The sequence below is a fragment of the Chelonoidis abingdonii genome, chromosome 1, assembly GCF_003597395.2.
Source record: "Chelonoidis abingdonii isolate Lonesome George chromosome 1, CheloAbing_2.0, whole genome shotgun sequence".
NCBI lineage: Eukaryota > Metazoa > Chordata > Testudines > Testudinidae > Chelonoidis > Chelonoidis abingdonii.
Genome location: NC_133769.1, coordinates 228,206,016 through 228,227,557, shown reverse-complemented (window position 1 = coordinate 228,227,557; position 21,542 = coordinate 228,206,016). Strand labels below are relative to the sequence as shown.

Below are 21,542 nucleotides of genomic sequence, written 5' to 3'. Positions count from 1 at the left end.
CTTTTTGGGACCTGGGGGACCACTAATGAATGAAGGAGTCTTTAATGAATTTAAAGTCTCATCAGTTTTGTTGGAAAACAAAAACAGACCATCAAAGGTAAAGTCCTCTATGGTTTGCTGGATGTCAGATGATCTATAGAAGTTCTGTAACCAGGAGGCCCTCGTTATTGTAGAAGCCATCTCCCTAGAAGAAATGTCCATCATGTCAAGTGCAGACTGGAGGAATGTCTTGGCTACAATGTGACTTCCTTGCATCTTCTGGAAGTTTATCAGTAAATTTGGACATTGCATCCCAGTTTACAAAATCATATTTGGCTAACAGGGCCTGCTGGTTAGCTATATGCATCTGGAAAGAGAAGGTGGAATGAATCTTTCTCCCAAGCAGATCAAATCTCTTGGGTTCTTTTTCTTTGGGGGCTGATTTAAATCTCCCTTGATGTGACCTTTCCTTAGCAACGGTAACCACCAGGGAATTTAGGGGCAAGATGTGAATAAAATAGGACAAGAAGCAATGGACTTAAATTGCAGCAAGGGCAGTTTTAGGTTGGACATTAGGAAAAACTTCCTAACTGTGAGGGTGGTTAAGCAGTGGAATAAATTGCTCCAGTCTGGGTACCAATGCTCTCCGTCTGTGCTTAGGAGGGGACAGTGAAGTAATGGAGGACTCTGAACCAGATTGCAAGAAATCATTCAAATAGTGGGCATCAGAGGTGCCAAGGCTGGAGTCATTGGGTGACCGACCTTATCCATAGCCCATTGAACAGACACTGAAGTCAGTACAAATTTGTTGGTACTACAGAAGCATCTCGAGATACTGATGGTTAGTCGTCATACATCGGTGTTGAGAAAACCCTCAGCTGGTGCTGAAGAACAGTCCATAGACAGGGCACCTTCCAATGAATGTCATAATATAAAGACTGCAGGAGCCAAAAGAGGTAATACAACTGGTACTGAGGCTGGGGACTGAGCTGAAGTTGGCATGGTGTGCAGTGGTGCCGATGGTGGTTCCAGGGCCAAATCTCTGCCAGATTTCTTAGTTGGTTCTGGGTATTGTTACCACCAACAGTCCCTGAGCAGAAGCCCAGGACTGCAACAGGCCTGGACCAGCAGGAGACACTATCAGCAAAATGGATTCCTGCACCACAGGAGAGTCCAGGACTAAAAGGCACAGCAAATCCTTTGCTGCCTCAAAAACTTGCAGGATAATCAGTACTGATAAAGCTGGTGCCAAGATAGTGTCCACTGGTGCCAGACTCAATGGCCATCCTGCAGACAGTACTGAAGTTTTTCATCACAGTATAAGGGTAATATGGGTTGATGACCCAGCTCTACCATGAGTAACTGAAGAGTCCTGATGATGTTCCATGTCCTTTCCTGAAGAGGAGTCCTTCTTCGACTTTGAATGGCTGTGGTCTGTTTTACAGGTCCTCTTCGTAGGAGGGCCCAGAGAGGAAGATTGACCCCTCTTTCTCTGTGGAGAACAGTCTGAATCTGGGGGTCTGTCAGAGACGACAGGAGCTACTTTAACATACTAAGTATAGGAGCCAGGGTATTTGCCATAAGGTCCTGGGTCTGAGGTGGGCCTCATTGCCTGCTCCATGAGGTACTATTTTGAGATGGTGGTCTTTGGTAATCTGCTTTTTTTTCTATTAATAAATTGGTAATGTTATCAGCCACTGTAAACTGCTCCTTTACAATTTTTTTTCTTTCTAGTTTATTGAACATTGTGATCTGTTAAGAGGAAAGAAGAGAGATAGTGGGAGATGGAGGGTAGATGCTGCATTTCTCCTTGATGTGACCCTTGCTGAGGAACAAAAGGCAGGGTATGTGTGTGTGGGGGGGTGGGACAGATACCCCCAGGCAACAGGCAGTGCTTAAAGTCTGGCAAGCACTGCATGTCACTGGTGCCTTGCACTGAACTGACTAAAAATTTGAAAGAAAAAAAGAAAAAAACCCTATCTATTGAGTACTAAACAACAGCTGTCTACAAGGAAGATAGAGAACTAAGTATTCTGAAAAGAATGCAAGGGAGCTCTGACTGGCCAGAGCAAGTAAGAAGGAAAAGAGGGAGATCCCCTTCCACTCTACAAATAATTTAATTAATAATAATTTGTTCGTGCTTCCATCAAATCAGATCATTCAATGTTAACAGCAGTGGGAGAACCTAGCATAGACAAAGCTCCAGTGGCTTTAAGTGTTTTTATTACCATGTCAATTAAATCAGCTAACAAACCAGAAGAGAACACAGCATTTCAGCTGGGTAAGACAGGGACACAGATATGTGTTGTTATAAAGGATATTATGAAACATCTGAGTGGGTTTTAGCCTTTAAATACAATCTTGCATACAGGAACCTGCATACCTCCATCTCCCACTCTCTCTTCTTTCCTCCTAACACACCACACTGTTCAATAAGCTAGAAATAAAAAAAAAATTGTAAAGGAGCAGTTTACAGTGGCTGAGAACATTACTAATTTATTAATAGAAATGCATTGCAAGTGTTCAAAAGACTAAAAGCATTGCAGCCATAGCCCTGAAAAAAATATAGCTTGCTTGAGCAGTCCTTAAAGGCAGCATGTGGTATCACCCTCCAACTGGTGTAGCTGCCAGTTAATTGTGGATCTTATTTTTGGTCCATTTGTAAGAAACAGTAAAGTAGAATTTTTCACACAGTAAAAATTCCAAGTGGGCTACTAGCTTTCTGGACAAGGTAAGCTTCCCTCTGCCTTCTCTGTAATTCACAAAAAATTCATTATTTTTCAGTTCATGTGGTATAAAAGTGCAGAAATATTTCCCCTGAATAACCAGGTCTCTGCTCTGAGGCCTGAAATAACTGCTCTCTCCTCCAGACTGGAATCTCCAACATGACATCAGCCTGCAATAAGTTTGAAATAATCACTTCATGTTGTTTCATGAAGACTGGCTGCCCCCCCACCCCTTTAAAACACCTCCCTATTAAAGTGGAAATTTTTTGGAAGCACACTATTCTTTTCCTGAGAACGTTTTAAACAGGGATACGAAGCAGCAAAAGGAATGGCAAAGATAAAAAGTTGCATTTTTTTTTTTGTTTTTGTTATTTCCAGCTACATAGAAAGGGGTTAAAATTATAGTAGGACTCAAGGACACTCACAGACTTTTCTTTGTCAGGAACCTCTGAGTCAGTCTCAAATGTAGGAGGGAAGGGAGGATGCCAAAAGCTGTGAGCCTGTCTGCAGAATCTGAGGGCCAAAGTGACAGAGGCCAAGGGATGACCTGCTGCTGGAGATGCAGAACGACTGCTCTGTCAGACCAGCACTATAAAACAAAGCTCAGGAACTAGCAGGTGGACCTAGAGCAAGCTGCAAAGCAAAGGGAGGACCTGGCATTGAAGAAGCAATCCAGAGATGAAAGGGATATGATGGTGGAGTATCTTTGTTATGACTGGGAGATGAGGGAGTGAGACATGACGTTTCAGAGGGATATCTCAAAGGCGTTTAGGTATCGTGAGCCAGCTGGCCTCAAGTTCTCCTGCCTAACCCCCCAGATCACCTATGCCCAGTCCTGTCACTTCATCTCTATGGTACCATCATCCAACCTATGGCCAACTCTAGCTGAGGGCAGGGATAGGGAGGAAAGCAGTCAATAAGCTACAGGAACATGCTCCATCAGCGGTATCTGCTGCACAGCACCCCTATTCCAATATGGGAAAAGAAAGACATCTTAATGACATATTACACTGCACATCGACATTTTCAGTTTATTTTGCTCTTTGATGTTTAGAATATTTTGTACTGTGGTATCTTTGCAGGTAATTGTTGCTGGTGTGGATTTGTCTGGTTTTGTTTTGCACACCTTTTCAATGTTGTAATGGGAGTTCGGCTGCCTAAATATGTTTACCTTCCATAAAGCTTTTTATGGTCATACTGAGGTCTGGAATTACAATGGCTAACAGTACACACCCACAAATGACAAGTCCGCTATATTATTTAATACAAGATTACATTTCATTTCACCCTCTGGGCCAAGGTGTGGCATTAACCCGTTATCCCCACAAAGCACCCTCTATCACTTTTGCTGTAATGTGTAGATTGCCACGTATTCGCAGGGGCGAAAGGAAATGCAGGCCTGTTATTTACCAGGCTGCACGTGGCAACAGACTATATAGGTAAGAGATGCAAGGAGAGTATGGGTCACGAGGCAGACTGCAGACACACACACACACAACTAAAATCAATCAATTTAAAATTTTATTGGGGATAGTTACAAGGGGTAAGAGAGCAGCTTATGATTAGCTAATAGAGTTAACAAAACCTAAAACACACAATGCCTAAAATATCTACTAACAATATTTACAAACAAAATGCAGCATTTAGTAATAACTGATACTTACAAATACAAACCAACACATCACGACCGGCAAACGTAGAAGCTCTATTTGAAACACGTGAGCTGAGAGAGAGGCTTCGAGGTGATCAGGCTCGGTTACGGCATACACGGCATACACGGGATACACGGGACACGTTTTCTCCTCTCTCTGCCTGCACATGGCAGGGCAACCCCTAAAATACCCACTATGACATCACAGAAGTGTCATAGTGGACAGACCCCAAAACCTGTGTGTGTTCGCCTCTGATTGGCACAAGCAATGTTTACACCAAATAGGGGAGCAGGTGCCAAAAAGTCTGGCTTTGCCCCCAAAAGGTGAGGTAATGCATATTGTTGTAGAATGCGTTCAACACTGAATGACAAAAGAAGAGGCCAGGGCAATACCGGTCTGGGCAAGTACTACAGGATGCAGACAGGAACTTATTTCAACATAATGGACCCTCCCATCAGCACAAGGTGAATGTTTGTAAGCATCCCAAACATTCTATCCCAAACTATCCCCCCATATATGGTAAAGCACACGTCATAATCACATGGGATTATACATGCTACAGTCCAAACAAGTCTGTAAGCAGCATCGTCTTGCCATCAGTTGGCTGAAAGTACATTTCACCACCATCCTGCACTTGCTCAGTGTGTAGTTATATTGTGTTCTGCCACTTTGGTGGAAATCAGAAGTCATCACCACCTATTGCAACAGAGGGTAGGCTGGTTTGCCCAAAATCACAGTTGGCATGGACAACCCCTTGATGCCTGTCACGAGGATGGAATAAAACTTGCCTACTGAAATAGCTCATACCGCTGAAATACCCTGGCATCAGGCACTCATTGTATGTAGGTGTCTACAAATCTACCATGGTGAACCACAAGGGTTGCAAAATGGCATAGCAATATCCTTTCCAGATACTGTACTCACTTCAATTAAACTCCACAATTATTTTGGAGATACTTCCTAATTCAATCTCTCTGGGTTGCAGTAAAGCAATAATTGTCTCGCAAATCTCCATGGCCACTGTGGTAACTTTTGATTTGCCAACCCTGAACAGATTACCACAGATCTGTAACAATGCAGGGTTGCCAGTTTCCACAAGGTGATAGCAACATATTTCTGGACAGTTGCTGCCTTTTTCAACGGCAAGTTATGGTGGCATTCAAGGAGTGAGCGTCTCTCACTACTCCATAAACATTACTTCCATCATAAAAAAATTCTGGGCCAACTGCTGGTCATCCCACATTTCCATTATGATATAGTCCCACTACTCTGTGCTTGTGGTACTGGTCCAGAAGTGGCAGTCTGAATAGGGAAGAGTCTGCCATGAAAGACAGCATCAGCTTCATCCATGCCTCCATCTCTGAATGGCACTGACCTTTTCTCTTTCTTCTAACAGCAAGCCATCGCTGTCTTCTTGTGGTAAAAAGCCAAATCTGAAACACATGCCACCGTCTCTTACTGACAGCTGAAACATACTAAAAGTAACATAGAACAGAACCAACAGCTGCTGGTGGTGGCTGAGGGGAAGCAGGATTCATACTTTACAGCACACCCACGTGTCCTGCCACAACATGAATTTCTCAGGCCACAATCCCTAGTGGACAGAAAAACTGTCCCTCAGCACAGGGTTATGACACTATGAACAATGTAATGTGCACCCAGAAATTTCTGAGTTTCTCATGGCTGGTAATGTGACATGACAATAAGTGTGAAGAAATCAATTGCTGTTCTGCAGCAAGGTCACACTCTAATGCATTAGACAAAAATGAAATGACTAACTTGTGATTTCCCAACTCTGTTTCTTAACAGAACTTCATGCTGTAGTGAAGACAATGAGGTTTTAATGCAAGTTGGCTAATTGGTGCAGATGTGGCTAACAAACAAAAAACTCACTTCAAGATAAAAGCACCAGAAAGCATGACTAATACGGTTGTCCTGGTTCTACTGGCTGGTGCAAGTGCGTAAGAACTCATGTGGTTGTAACAGATTTTTAACAACTGTGCACAAACACTAATTTCTTTAATAGATGGGGCCTGTAATGACATATTGTCAGTATAGTTAAAAGCATTTGCTTCTCTTAGTTAATAGTGCCTAAAAGCAGTAGCAGGGACAGGCCTCAGATGTGGTGAGTGGAAGACACATTTTACTGCCTGGTGTAGCTAGAAAAGCTTTGCAATTGTTTCTTTTTGCCTGAATGCCTTCTGATAAGCTTCTAATGAGACAAGACAACTATTGCAACTTGGCTTAACAGACCTCAAAACAAGAGTCATGACTTCTCAGCCCTGAGACTGTCAATGCTCCTAAGAACTGGACTTTCATGCTTAACAGAAGCAAGAATATTGCTTTATTTTTGGAAGGAGGGTAATGACACTTGTCAGGGCTACATCCTTGCATTAAGAGCACAGTATTGGTTCTTATGTGAAAAAGCTCCAAACTTCAAGTCATCTGATTGGACATAGTAGCTAGCAGGACACCCTTTCAGGCACAGGAAATATAACAGCAGCTCCTGCAGGGGCTCAGTCCAGGTAACACTGTAAGGAGCAGAATGAGGGTCCAAAATTATGCTCTTATGACCTTGAGAGGCTGGAAAAAAGGGTGCTGTCTTAAGGTATTTAATGTTGAGATTTGTGCAAAACTTCTCTCTTAAACCTGCTGAGAATATTATATTACAAGAACTGACCTTTTGCTCATACTTATACACCTGCTTGAAACCCTCTTGCAGGAACTCAGGGCTGTGTTTCACTTTGTTAAATGATGGCCTGTGCTCCAGCCAAGAGACTAAGTTCTATTTGTTGATTTTCAGGTCTGTGAACTTTATCCAACCATCCATTCTGACCCTGTCTGATTCCAGGTGGAGGATTAGTTTTTTGCAGTAGCAGACATCCTCTGAAACAGACACGAGATGGTTCAATGCTATGTTAGGCCAGAAAGCCATAGCTTCTTTAGTTAGAAAGGCATAAATAGTATCGCTGCTGCTTCTCCTTCCTATCTTTTGTATGGTTCTAGGGAAATGGAAAAGGTAGGAAGATATACAGCGCAGATACTGCCATGCTTTGAAAGAGGTTGTTCACCACCGCAGATTCTAGGTCCAATACACAGAGAGGTCACAAAGCAGGAGACTACTTTCTAGGTGAGAAAAAAAAAAAAAGTCAACCATCACCACCACCACCCTGACTTACAATGAAATAAAGTATTTCTGGATGCACATTCTATGCTAACATGAGCAGGGGGAACATCTGATATGTAAGCCTTGGTATCCATCTCCCCCTTGACGGGCAGTATGCATACAAAGAAGAAACTCTGCTCTGCCCATGACTAAAGAAGTTGATTTTTACTCTTGGCTCAGGTGATCATGTTCTTATTTTTAGGAAAACAGCTGTCAAACACACTGATGGCTGGAACCAAAACAAGTTTGATCCAGAGAAGGAAAGATGCTCCAAAGACTTCTCTGATTCATTGGTTCCTGCAGGTAGCGTGCCTGTATCTGGAATCTACTCCCTGGATTGAATTAAGAGATGAATGAATCTCTCCATTAAACCCAGCTGGCATCAGAGCTAGGATCACTCTACCTAATTCAATAATAGGTGGGTCTCTTAAAACAAAACCTTGCTGCTACATTCAGTTGACGTAGCAGATACACAGTGGGACCCTGATCAACATCAATGGATGTGATAAAGAGATGAAGGGGATAACCTGAATTACTGGATAGGTCTCATATGACTTCTGGATCATTAAAAGCATGGGATTGACTAAAGATAATTCACCACACCCAATAGGCATACAAAGCCACAGGAATTACCACATGGCTATGGCTTGGTCTCTTCTGCATTGATCTACCATACTGTACATGTTGAAGATGAGCAGGAGAACTAGTTGCTGATTTTATTTAAAGGGAGAAAAACTGGTCCTGAGATTGCTCCAATAGTATTTCAAGTGGTTAACTATCTCCCTCTCCTCAAAGGGGTCAGATGTATTGTTCCTTTCTCTCCCACATGAGCCTCTTAAATCTTTAGGCTTTCAAGGCAGGTACTGGTGGCCTGGGGTTTGAGGATAGACAGCTCATCTCTAGCCCTTCTACTGCATGAGATCCAGATGGGCCTGCAATTCCCCTATAGACCTCAGCCTGGGTTATCAATAGAGCTCCTTTAAAAGGCTTGTTGTAGAGATAGTGGCAGTAAGAAAGAGCTGGGTCCAATGACTCCTTACTGCACACATTGCCATCAGCAGTATCTGTGCTGAGTCCACTATCTTCCACCATCTACACTGAGGGGAGTGAGAGGATGAGACTGAGCTCAACAGTTAAAAGGTGGTATGAACTCCAGGGACTTAATCTTCCATCTAGCAAGCTGTCCTTCTGGCATCAAGATGGGAGCAGGAACTGCTTTCCCCAGTTTTCCAATTCTGCTCAGGACTGGGGGGCTAAAGCAACCCTGCTTGCACTGGCTGAGAGAGACTGCAGCTTGCCCATAAAGCCAGTCAAGCTCCACAATGAGACATTAAGCAGGTGAAGCAAGAACCGACTCTTCCTTTTGCCTCTGGCTTTTCTCAGCCTTGCTCAGTCTCTGAAAATGCACCAAAACACTGCATATGCATAAGATGGATGGAGAGACAAAACTGAGGGCATAATCTCCCTAAAATGCAAATGAAGCCCTAGAACAGAGACAGGAATCACACAGCCAATTTGCTAAGCCAAAACATTACTCAAAAATTTGAAGTGAAGTCGGGAATTTTCCCCTCAGAAAAGCTCTGCAGTAGGGAGGTCTGGCTATGTCATCTGCCACTGTGGGTGCACATAAGAACAGGCAGAACTTCAGGGGGCAGGGCATCCGCCAGCTACCAGTGACTGACAGGTCCAGTTCTGCTCCCAAGCTGAAATACAGATGGTAATAGATTGGTGGACTTTTGTATGATGAATAAAAGTTCCCAGCAACAAATGAAGATAATCAGTATAAAATTTGGCTCGTTCCTCCCAGTCACAATATATTATGGTAAATTCACATCTGAACAAAACATACAGGTTCCCTAACAGCAGTCCCTTCAGTATGTGGACAGGCAAGATGATTTAGTCATCACCACTGAATCTTCTCCAATGGATAGTTCTAGCATTCTAAAGTTAATGCCCACATTTTATCTGTTGTGACACTCAGCCAATTCATAGGTAGTTGGTATTAGGAAAAAACAGCACAAGCAAAGACAGGACCGATGATGTAAAAGCTTTCTGTGCCAAGCCTCTAGTTAAATTTTAAGAGCTCAACCATGTTAGGAGGTGTTCAAGATCCCATTTGGGCACTCACGGGAAAAGATAAACGAGAAGGGAGGAAATGGTTTATGAATTCTTGCTCACTTCAGGCTCTATGAAACAATTAAAACCAGATCCTGAATTGCTGGAAATTTAGGCATAAAAAGGACTTCAAAAGTGAATACACTCAATGCAAACCAACAGAGCAAGAAGGGTGCATGGGTAATGCAAATATATTTTCTTTTCTCAGAAGTCAGCAGGACTGTAAAATTCTTTATAAATTATTTAAATATTGTGGCAAATTGCCGGTACTGTTCTGCTGGGTCTCGCGCTCTCTCTTCTCTGGGGTAGGTTCAGGGCGATATTGCTTGCCTCTGAACCAGTTCTTAATCACTCCCCTAGTGTCCTTGGAGGAGGGGAGTGGAGAGGGAGGGACCTGGGCCCGCCCTCTACTCCCGGTCCCAACCCAGGGGCCCTGGGGTTGTGGTGAACCACTTGACTAGCGGTTTCTTCCCCTGGGTTACTTCCCTCTCATACCCGTCAGCTTGTGAAGGGCTTCTCGCCTCTCTTCTATACAAGCCTGGTGCCCCTTACCTAGGGTTTCTGTTGGGCTTCCCAATCCACCGCAGCACTCCTCCAAACCTTCTATTTCTCTCTGGACAAACTCTTCTCTTCTGCAATCTGCACTCTGCTCCAATCCAACCTTTCTCCTTCAACTACCACCCCCTGTCTGACTGAAGCAGGGGTTTATATCCCATGACTGGAGTCAGGTGCTCTAAGTGAAGTCAGGTGCTCTAGTTAATCTAAAGCAAACCTTCCTCCCTTGGCAGGGAATAAGGCCCCCTGCTAACACTCTTATGCTGCCCTCTGGCCATGCTGTATCACAATATATAAAATAAGTTTTGCAAATATACTGAATATTGAAGAAAATTTTTCAGTCCCTGTAGTGACTCCCAACTCCGCACAAGGGAAATGGAAACCTACTGTACACTGGGGAGAAAAAGGTAGAAAGTTACATTTTTGCTACATGCTCTAAGGGAGTTTGTTTGAATATTCAAGAGTGTTCAAAAAATCTTGTTTAAAGCAATCAGACCAATCTGCATTTTTAAAGCTATAGTCACTTCACGCCTATCAGACCATATAATACAAAATGTCAAAAATCAAATTTTACACCGCACAGAATGAAAATTAAAAATTCTCCAGAGCCCCATTCTGCTTTCAACTGTTAAACTCAAAATACATTATTAAAAAGACACGCAAACTAATGCTAGCACATGAAAATATTTCCAGGAATATGTTAGTCTTTATTCAACTTTTTAGCTATGACTCTTCCATTCAGAAGCTGGAGAATCTTTCCATTAGTTTGTCTTACTGGTTAATTCTGGATAAAGAGATTTTGCAGAATTTGACATTAATTTAATTTTTTCATTTATATTCAGTTATTCAAAGTTTACATAACTTTTTCAAAGTTGCACCTTACAATGTAGGGAACTTAGATTAAAATAAAACTCTACTTTTAACATAACCTTTCTATAATGTAAAAATATTCTACGTATGTTTAACACATCAAGAATGCTAGTCATTTATTTTGTTGAGGGAAAACTATTTTATACATGTTTCAGTACAAAAAACTGTAAATGTTTAGTACCAATATGTCTGTTAAATTGGGTGCCACCCAGTGTTTAATTTCTGCAACTACAGTATTATACTGCATTTACAAATACGGAAAAGCTATTCAAACATATGTAACAGTTTTAAACAACTGCAAATTTGAGATGCTGCTTACTTTTTACATTTACTTTTCTCTCATTGTGGCAACTTTACATCTTTGAAAGAATGAGTGCTTAATTATCAAAACTATTATAAAAATAGCAGCATTCTACTAAAACATGAAAAGCAGACCCATGCATTAGGCGTTTGAATGCAGATTTCCGCCTTCCTTTTAGATTATCAAAATCTTTGCAAGTTAACTTCAAGGCAAGGGTATACAGAAAGAGACTGCATAGTATGATTGGACACTAATCTGAACTGAGTATTTAATCAAAATCCATGATAATTACAGGGTAAACAATTTTATTTCAAAATACAGGTTTAACTCGAAATGTAGTGATGAATGCATAAGAGGCAAAAATGCAGACTTTTACAGCAGATATTACTCTGTCTCACTTCCATCCAGATGTAAGAGCTTTAATTTGTGAAAAGACAAAATAGTTGTGGCATTTCATTTAGCCTTTAAGATAATCCAGCATTATCTGTTTCTAAAGAAATATAAATACTTTAAAACAAACATTGAAAATAAATTCTCATTTGATGTAACAAGCTACACTCATTACTGATGCTTCAGTCTTCTTAAAAAGAAAGGGATTTTACCCAATGTATCAATGTAGAATAATCCTTGGAGGAAAAAAGTTGGAATGTAAACCTCTTAGCTTCATTTAGATCTGTAAGTGGGGGAAAAAAGACAGCATAGTGAGAAAGATAATTTTGACCATGTGAGCAAACAAACAATTCTACCTTTAAGATGTATTTTAATAAATTATCTTAGAGAATGGAAGATTCACAACTCATTTCACAATCAAATTTTTTTTTTTTTGCCCCCAGTTTCCATTTTTTGTTAATGAGTACGTAATCATTTGCCCCTTCCTTCCCAACTCATCTCCCCTAGGGAAGTTAATGATCAATGTAAAATCATCCCAATGAGTAAACAATAAAATACAAAAAGGCAGGGCTATGATTTTCCTGAAGAAGAAGCAAAAAGAAAAATAATCTGAGCTGTGAGGTAAAGTTCCAAATCAAAAAACACAAATATAGTTTAAGAAGTCACCGGCAAAATGAACTGGTTCCTGTTTAAATCTCCCTACTACAAAGATGCCCCAGCATACAAATCAGAACTTTTTCACACTGTGAATTTGAGATCATTTTACTCAGAGTCTAACTGAATTAAAAAGAAACTGGAAGCATGCTAAACACTTCACAGTGTTTCTTCATGCTGTTTTATTCTGCCCTGTTATCCTTTGGGCAGAAATCTTCCTCTCTGCCTGCTACACCTAATTTACAGTATTGTGCCCATCTTATACTATATAAAAATGATTAATAAACAGTCTCAGCTGCACATTAGAACACATTTTCCCCCACTTAAAATTCCATGTTCATAAGACATGGCACGCTGTTTTCAGAATTCGCCTGAGGAATCAGAGGATGGGATTTTGAGTCACTGTTCATTTTGAGGGTGGCTTGTCCACTAGAGCAATGGTTTTCATCCTGGGGTCCGCTGACTATGTCTAAGATTGCCAAAGGGGTCCCCCATCTCCATCTGAAATATTTTAGGGTTTCACAAATGAAAAAAGTTTGAGAACCACTGCACTAGAGCTCTGAAATTGTCACATTAACTTGATTAATCTATAGTGGCTGCTGAGATTGACTACATTCCTGCAACCATAATGTGATAATTTATTTCTAGCTCCCACAAACAGTAATAAAGATCAAACTTTGACAGGTATGAAATTCTGTTATTAAAATCTGAAGCAATATTCACTGTATGACATCCTACAAATCTTTGATCTGTGACTATGCAGAGGTCTGCAAGAAATGCCATAACTCCAAAGAACAGGATTTTTGACCAATTTCACTTAGTCACTGGACAGCCTTTCAGAAATAATATCTAGCCCAGTTGAAGACTTCAAAGCTTTAATACATTATGCTACCTAAATACGTTACTACTTAAGTAACAAACAACGCAGTATTATCAAAGAGTTGATGCTTCAAATATATGAAACCAAATGTAGTATTCTTATTACTTACATCATCAATATCCTCATCATCATCGCCAATATCATCAAACTGGATTTCATCATCATCACCAGGACCAAATGTGTCTGTTTCATTGATTTTAGCTAAATAGAGAGTTTCAAAAAAGTTAATGCACACATACAAACTGACAATTCACTGTGGGCTACTGACCACATTCATGTCTACTGACTTCCAATCTGATCTTGAAAGATTCTTACCGTGTTCTGGAAGTTCCCCATATGCCTTCAGACTTCTGGCTTCATCTGCATTGTATTTTAGAATGACATCAGCCTTGTTATCCTAAGTAAGAGAACATTTGACTGAATTAGTTACCATTCTAGAAAGGTTTCCACTTCCTAAAAATGATAGGTTAGCAAAGTGTTTGCTAGATGGACAGTTGAATCTTTTCAATTCTTATGTCCTGAAATCACCCACAAAACCCTTAGTTCTCAACTATTCTTCAATTTGCCACTACAAGTCAAAGAGGTAAACCTACTGTACAGAATATTATAAGTCTTCCCTCCCTGAAGTCCAATTTTTGTTAAGCATTCTAAACTAGTCTTTTTCAAGGTACATCTACATCTGTCATATATCACAAAGCTAAAGCTTTAGCTAGCATTAGCAGTCTAAATTTTATCTATGAAGCTATGTGAAAATATTTCTTAATGGGCTGTTAATTTGTTGAAAGTCTATTTTGAATATAATTAAATATAATTATCTTCCTAATTCAATTAGCAACAAAATTCACATTCCAATAATTGAAGGTATCAAACTGCATTCACTGAACGTATACTTATTATGAAAACAGCCCATTAAAAATTTGATATAACTGCCATTCATTGGACTCAACATATAGTTACTCTAGGAAACTATTAGAGCCACACATTTTAAAGAAAAAACTAATGTAGTCTCTGGATTCAGTGACAGATCAAGGCAGGATTCTTTGAACAGCAAAGGGCTCAAAGAATACATTTATCTGAATGAAGTGGCTGGTGTGACAGACATGGCAATTTTCTGCAATATCCTTGACAAACCGTAATGAATTAAATTTAAGCATCTTTGTATCAAATGCAAAGGTTATGTATTACAGGTCTGTCGCATCTTACGCTGGGGTTATGTTCTGCAGTCAGCGCGTAAAGCGAAAATCACATATAGTCAAAATTACATTGAGTGTAATGGCGGGCGGAATCGCCCACACTACAGGTACAGTATTAAAATTGTTGGGTTTTTTTGTTTGTTTTTTGCCGACCGCGTAAAGCTGAAATATGCACATAAGATGTGACAGACCTATATTGTGAGCCCTGGAAATGTTATGAACTTTAAAGAACTATATTGAACAACGGGCCACACAAGAATGGACTTTTGGCCAAACAATGTCAAGTGGTTTGCCTGGGGAATCTCCATGGGCAAGTGAAAGCAAGTTCTCATCTCTGGTGGAGAAAAAGCCCAGCCTTCTGAAGCTACCTGAGGGGACCGTTGTCTACTGAGTTCTCATTCCCAGAATCTGAAGAGTAAAGGCTCAAGATGTGTAAAGGAAAGACTATCCATATGTACGCTTGTTTTGAGCTAAAGCTATTATGAACTTAAAACAAAACTCGGGGGCCTATTTAGGAAGTCTAGCTTGCTGGAAATATCACACTGTAGTCAGGGGAGTGAGGACCAGGTCTCCACACAAGAGAGCGAGGGAAAGCAGCCAGAAGCCTAACAGAGGCAGCCCTTGCTGGACCACAAAGAGAAATACAGGTGCAGATAGGATGCCAGCTGTCACAGTTCAGCATACCATCCTACTTTGCTCCATTTGCCAGTGAAATGCACAGGAGCAGCTCACCAAGCAGCCAGTTCTAAAAAAGTCAGAGGCATTCTGATGCCATAGGTCATTTTCCACACACACATGGTCTAAAGGGGCAATTTGGATGAAAACTGGTCCATTTACCCATGACAGAATTTGCCTTGTATTACAAATATAAAAAATAATCAAATATGAAGCATGTTTAAGATGATACAGTTAAACATACAGTAAGTGCCAGTTAAGCAGAAATTATTTGCACAAGGCTCTCTAGCAGACTTTTAGTGCCCTTTAAGCCATAATCCATGCTATGTACTACAACACATACAAGTGCTAAATCAAGAAGAATATTTACCTGGTAGTCTCTTAAACCAACCAATATAATATCCGATGTATTTATCCAAACCTGAAAGTCAGAAACAAGGAACATTCATTTAAAAAAACCTCTACAAATCCACATTTGTCCATCTGCAATTTAACAGCAATAAGTTCAAACACTATACTTGGATCTACTAAAATATTAAAACAAACACCAGACACTATTTTTCCTAAACAAGCAAACAGAATACATCCCCACTTCCTAACACTTGGTTTCAATATTACATTACATAACTTACTGTTGGTGGGGGTAATAGTTGACCAAGCATATTTACAGAACTCCATCACCGCAGCAAATCAAGTGATTTAGAATGTCTCCAGCCTTATGGATGGCTAGGAAGCCATTAAATTTGAGTAGGCCAAAGGAAGTCTAACCATTTTATTGACCGAGTTCCACAAAGGGTCCGTGCACAGAAAAGTAAAACTTCACACTAAAGTGAATGAAAGGAAGAAGCCAAGCAGAAGAGAAAATGCAAGAAATCTAACCTGGACCGTTTCTGTTGAGTGACTATGTTAAAGTGATTTTCTAAAAGTTGGACTTTTTATTCGTTAAAGAGATACTATGAACGGGTCATTTTTCAAAGATGACATGAATTCACATTAAAATAACTGAAGATTAAAAATGTTGAATTATTCACTGTGCATTAGTCCAATGGTTTACATTGTTTTGGAGGTCTGCAATAAGGAAAAAGAGTCTTTCCTTGTACTCAGATTTAAATTTAAACTCTTTGAGGCAAGAACCATTCATTAAGCATTTGTACAATGCCTAGCATGGTAAGGGGCTTCAAGTCAGGGATCCCTAAGCACTACTGCAATTCAAATAACTAATGTAGTAACTGGTATAAACATGATATTGCATTAAATAAATATTTAGAAATTAAGTTTATTGGCATCCTAATACTTACTGACATCCTGTAATGCAGGGGTTCTCAACTTTTTTCTTTCTGAGGCCTGTCCCAACATGCTATAAAAACTCCACAGCCCACCTGTATCATAACAATTGTTTTTTTGCATATCAAAGCCAGGGCTGGCATTGCAGGGTACCAAGCAGGGCAATTGCCTAGGGCCTCATGCCACAGGGGCCCCTGCAGAGCTACACTGCTCAGACTTTGGCTTTAACCTTGGGAGGCGGAGCTCAGGGCCTGGGCTTCAGCCCCTTGTGGCAGGCTGTTGGCTTTCTGTCCTGGGCCGCAGCGAGTCTAATGCTGGCCCTGCTTGGCAGCCCCCCTGGGGGCCTTGGACACGTGGTTGAGAACCACTGCTGTAATTCATGGTGTGAATGGGAGGCTTTTTTGTACCATAACAGGCAGAGAACCCTCAGTGAGAAAGGTGCATCTCCTATCACTTAGACAGGGATGCAGACTATGTAGAAATTAGCCACATAAGATCTATTGCAGACGCAGATATTAGACACAGACTTGACTGTGTGGTAGGACTTGTTAGGCTCCTTGCTTAAATGGATTTTTCCCAAACAGAGCATACACCATAAAAAAGACTCAGGGAACTGGATTTTATGTCTTTATCTAGATGTGTGAATGAAATGAAAGACATAATCTAGTCAACTGATCACATGTCCTGCCTGTTAGTGTAAATTTTTTTTGTTTTTACTGTACTTAACTTTCCTCTGCAAGCCTGGCTGGCAACCAAGGGATCTGTAAGTTACCATTACTATAAGTGCATAACTACTCTTTAAGAACGGTTTTCCAAGCAGTTCCAAGTAGTTCACAATCAAGCTGGAAGGGCATATCAAGTGAGGTCCTGCAGATATCAGTTCAGTTCAATATATCAATCAATGATTTAGATAACAGCGCTGAGAGTACACTTATAAAGTTTGTGGACCATACCAAGCTGGGAGGGGTTGCAAGTGCTTTGGAGGATAGGAATAAAATTCAAAGTGATCTGGACAAACTGGAGAAATGACCTGAAGTAAATAGGATGAAATCCAACAAGGACAAATGCAAAGTATTCCACTTAAGACAGAACAATCAGTTGCACACATACAAAATGGGAAATGACTGCCTAGAAGGAGTACCACAGAAAGGGATCTGGGGGGTTAAAGTGGATCACAAGCTAAATGTCAGTCAACAGTGTAACACCATTGCAAAAAAAGACAAACATCATTTGGGGATGTATTAGCAGGAGTGTTGTAAGCAAGACATGAGAAGTAATTCTTGTGCCACGTTGATTAGGCCTCAACTGGAGTATTGTTCTGGATGCCACATTTCAGGAAAGATGTGGACAAATTTGAGAAAGAGCAATAAAAATAATTAAAGGTCTTGAAAACATGACCTATGAGGGAAGACTGAAAAAACTGGGTTTGTTTAGTCTGGAAAAGAGAAGACAGAGGGGACATAACAGTTTTCAAGTACATAAAAGGTTACAAGGAGGAGAGAGAAAAATTGTTCTCGTTAACCTCTGAGGATAGAATAAGAAGCAATGGCTTTAAATTGCAGCAAGGGCAGTTTATGTTGGATATTGGGAAAAACTTAACTGCCAGGGTTGTTAAACTCTGGAATAAATTGCCTAGGGAGGCTGTGGAATCTCCATCATTGGAGATTTTTAACAGCAGGTTAGATAAACACCTGTCAGAGATAGTCTAAGTAATACTTAGTCCTGCCGTGAGGGCAGGAGACTGGAGTAAATGACCTCTCGAGGTCCCTTCCAGTCCTACGATTAAAATTAGTTGAGTAGAATAGAATGGAGTTACAAAAGCAGTCATTACACAGACACTTTAATATCCAGAATGTGTCAATGAATTGAGTGGACTGTGCTGGGATGCGTTTTTCCACAACTGAAAGTTACTACAACTCCAACTCCGCTTCCTTGATTGAGAACATAACCTGAAGTATGTTATGTATGAGAACATGAACCTAGAAGTATCTTGATTTAAAATGCAGTATGGATTTTTACTAATTCACCTACTGTTAAAAATAATCCACAGAAGTTCTCTTTAAATCAGCAGCCTGAAAGTGGCACTACTTTCTTCATATGATTGTCAAAATATATTTGAAGAAAAATTTCAGAGATTTTGGGCTTGGATCTCAGTTATGCTATAGAGACTGCACACCAAATTGGTAGTGAAAAGGAGCCTTAAAGTGGGTGTAAATGAAGCTGAACTGAGATTTAACCCTTTTATTTATAAGCATCTTGGTTGGTAATCAGCATTTTACTAAACTGGCTTTCCTAATTTCAGACTACAAAACAACATTCTCAGTTTGATCAACACTAAAACTCTGCTGTATTCACTGCCAAATTCTTTGTTAATGCAGAGACAGCGTTGACCAGAAGTGTCTTAGACCTGCCCAGAATGTTTCATGGTCCTAAACTTTAACCTCAGAAACCCGGAAATACAGAGTTAAGGTACACAGAGATGCCCCACCCAGAGATGACTAGGACCACTGTGGATATACTGTAAGTATGTTTCACAGTCCATGTGAACCTATAATAAACAGGCAAGAGGAAAGACTGGTGAGTATGCCATTTTATTAACTATATTCTCAGCTGCTAGCATAAACTCAGACTATTCTTCACTACGTTAGTGACAGCTGTAGTGACTGAGTCAAGGATTACTTGCAGCTGGCACAGATTAGATTATGAGAAGAGGTGCATCTGGTGGTTTGTGAAGAGATGGTGATGTGGTCAAGTATAAGCCAGGCATAGTCTGCTTCTGTTCACTAAGGTCAACCTGAACACAACTTTGGCCTTAGTGAGGACGTGATCTGACAGTTCACCCTAGTGTACCCATGCACGCTGTGTACATACTGTGATAGGTGTTACTGATATATACAATATTTTTGAGACTATTGTTCCAACATTATAAATGTTAAATATATCTTTGTGAGCCAAAAATTTTACACTGACAGGTTATCCAGCTCCCTCTAAGAACTAAAATGGGGGGGGAGGGGAGGTAATTATTGTAGACCTGGAACAGGAAAACTGTAGAGAAGTACCATCCCTTGGGTGAATAGCATATACTGGTTCAGAACAGGTTCAAGAAGTCCTGGAGACAAAGAATGAGCCAAAAGTAGCAAAGGTCAGCCTTAACTGGCTGAGGAGCCCTCATATTTGATCTGATAACTGATAGATTGTAACCAAGAGGGCAAACCCTGCTGAAAGTATTTGAAGGACTTTGAAACCTATCAGGTTTACCATGTGGAAGACGGGTGACTTGTATAGATGTTTTATGATATATTTTCTCTAATGCTTTTGTCCTAAAAATAAGTGTATTTTGCTTTGTAAAGGCTGACCGGTCTTCACTGTTGTAGCACTTAAGAGAGAAAAACTACAGGTGCTAAGCTAAGTTTAGACCTGCTGGGATACGCACAGTGAACGGAAAGAAGAATTCCAGCCTGGGTGGGAGGGAGAGGAATGCAGGTCCCTGCCTATAGAGGTGACAGAGGCCTGAGTCCTAAAGGGACGTCCCTTAAGCAGACCAAGGATAGGGCAGAAGTGCAGTTAACCCCAAAACTGGGGGACCCACATCGCTCCATATCATCTGGAAGCACAGAGCCATAATGGCTACTGGGGTCAAGCTGGAGCATCACTCAGAGTTCAGATTACAGGGCAGTGTGTACTGTTGGGCCTAAAAATTTACTTGAATTGTAACCTTTTACATGCTACTTACACTTGAGCTTACAAGAGGTTACAATAGTTTATAACAACAAACGTTGATGGGAAAAGGTATGAAAGGTAAACAGAATAGCTGAATTCGTCTAAACAAAAAGGCCACTTTGATATGGTTCAAGGACTGTGTTGCAGTTATGCCTATTAAAAAACTGGAGATATGATACCAGAGGATAATGAGCCAAAAGTGGTATGTCAAATATTAGGCCTAGTTGGTGGACAAAATAGTGACAGGTTAGACCAGGTGTAGGCAACCTGTGGCACACGAGGTGATTTTCAGTGGCACTCACACTGCCCGGGTCCTGGTCACCCATCCGGGAGGCTCTGCATTTTAATTTAATTTTAAATGAAGCTTCTTAAACATTTTAAAATCCTTATTTACTTTACATACAATAGTTTAGTTATATATTATAGACTTATAGAAAGAGACCTTCTAAAAACGTCAAAATGTATTACGGGCATGCGAAACCTTAAATTAGAGCGAATAAATGAAGACTTGGCACACCACTTCTGAAAGGCTGCTGATCCCTGGGTTAGACTATTATACCCATCACTCCTTTCTTGGGTCCTTAAAAGAAAAAATTTGTTGGGAAAGCATGAAGGAACAAAAGAACAGATAAAGGCTACTTGAGGAAGCTTCACCAATCAGATGCCAATCCCACTGTTCCATTGGACCTCAGGCCTTCATCTTGAACCTAAGAGATGTCGTAACTAGAACAGGTGGCGGGGGGGGGCAAGGGGGCAGTGGTCCAGATGATATTGCCATGCCTACAGGCTCCAGATGAATCCCAAGCACTGCCTGGGACGACAGTTACTACCACCTTTGATAGCATCGAAGACTGTGAACTAGAGGACTTTTCTTTCTGAGTTTAAACTTCAGCAGCAGCACCAGCAGCATCTCTATCCCATCTTAACCGACTTATCCTCTTTTCCATAAGAATGGCCGTACTCGGTCAGACCAAAGGATCATCTAGCCCAGTATCCCGTCTACTGACAGTGGCCAATGCCAGGTGCCCCAGAGGGAGCGAACCTAACAGGTAATGATCAAGTGATCTCTCTCCTGCCATCCACCTCTGCCCTCTGACAGAGTCTAGGGACACGATTCCTTACCCATCCTGGCTAATAGCCCTTAATGGACTTAACCTCCATGAATTTATCCAGTTCTCTTTTAAACGCTGTTATAGTCCTAGCCTTCACAACCTCTACATTATATCATCTGCAAACTTTGCCACCTCACTTTTTACCCCTTTCTCCAGATCATTTAAGAATAAGTTGAATAGGATTGGTCCCAGGACTGACCCTTGGGGAACACCACTTGTTACCCCTCTCCATTCTGAGAATTTACCATTTATTCCTACCCTTTGTTCTCT

At 40.8% G+C, this 21,542-nt stretch overlaps 1 protein-coding gene and 1 long non-coding RNA gene across 3 annotated transcripts in view; one reads left to right on the top strand and one right to left on the bottom strand.

The window, feature by feature from the left end:
• Positions 1-7,283: 7,283 nt before the first annotated feature.
• Positions 7,284-9,889, top strand: LOC142045847 (uncharacterized). Its single transcript, XR_012654748.1, has 2 exons — positions 7,284-8,261; positions 9,160-9,889. It is a non-coding gene; the product is annotated as an uncharacterized LOC142045847 (long non-coding RNA).
• Positions 9,890-10,879: 990 nt separating this feature from the next.
• EIF1AX (eukaryotic translation initiation factor 1A X-linked) overlaps positions 10,880-21,542 on the bottom strand; it is a 20,392-nt gene continuing 9,729 nt past the window's right edge. For both annotated transcript variants that reach the window (XM_032778001.2, XM_032778002.2), the window contains 4 exons: positions 15,527-15,577; positions 13,604-13,685; positions 13,398-13,489; positions 10,880-12,037 (listed from right to left, as the gene is read on the bottom strand). In XM_032778001.2, coding sequence (XP_032633892.1) covers positions 12,032-12,037; positions 13,398-13,489; positions 13,604-13,685; positions 15,527-15,577 — 231 coding nt within the window. In that variant the 3' untranslated portion in view covers positions 10,880-12,031. The remainder of the gene's footprint in view (positions 12,038-13,397; positions 13,490-13,603; positions 13,686-15,526; positions 15,578-21,542) is intronic.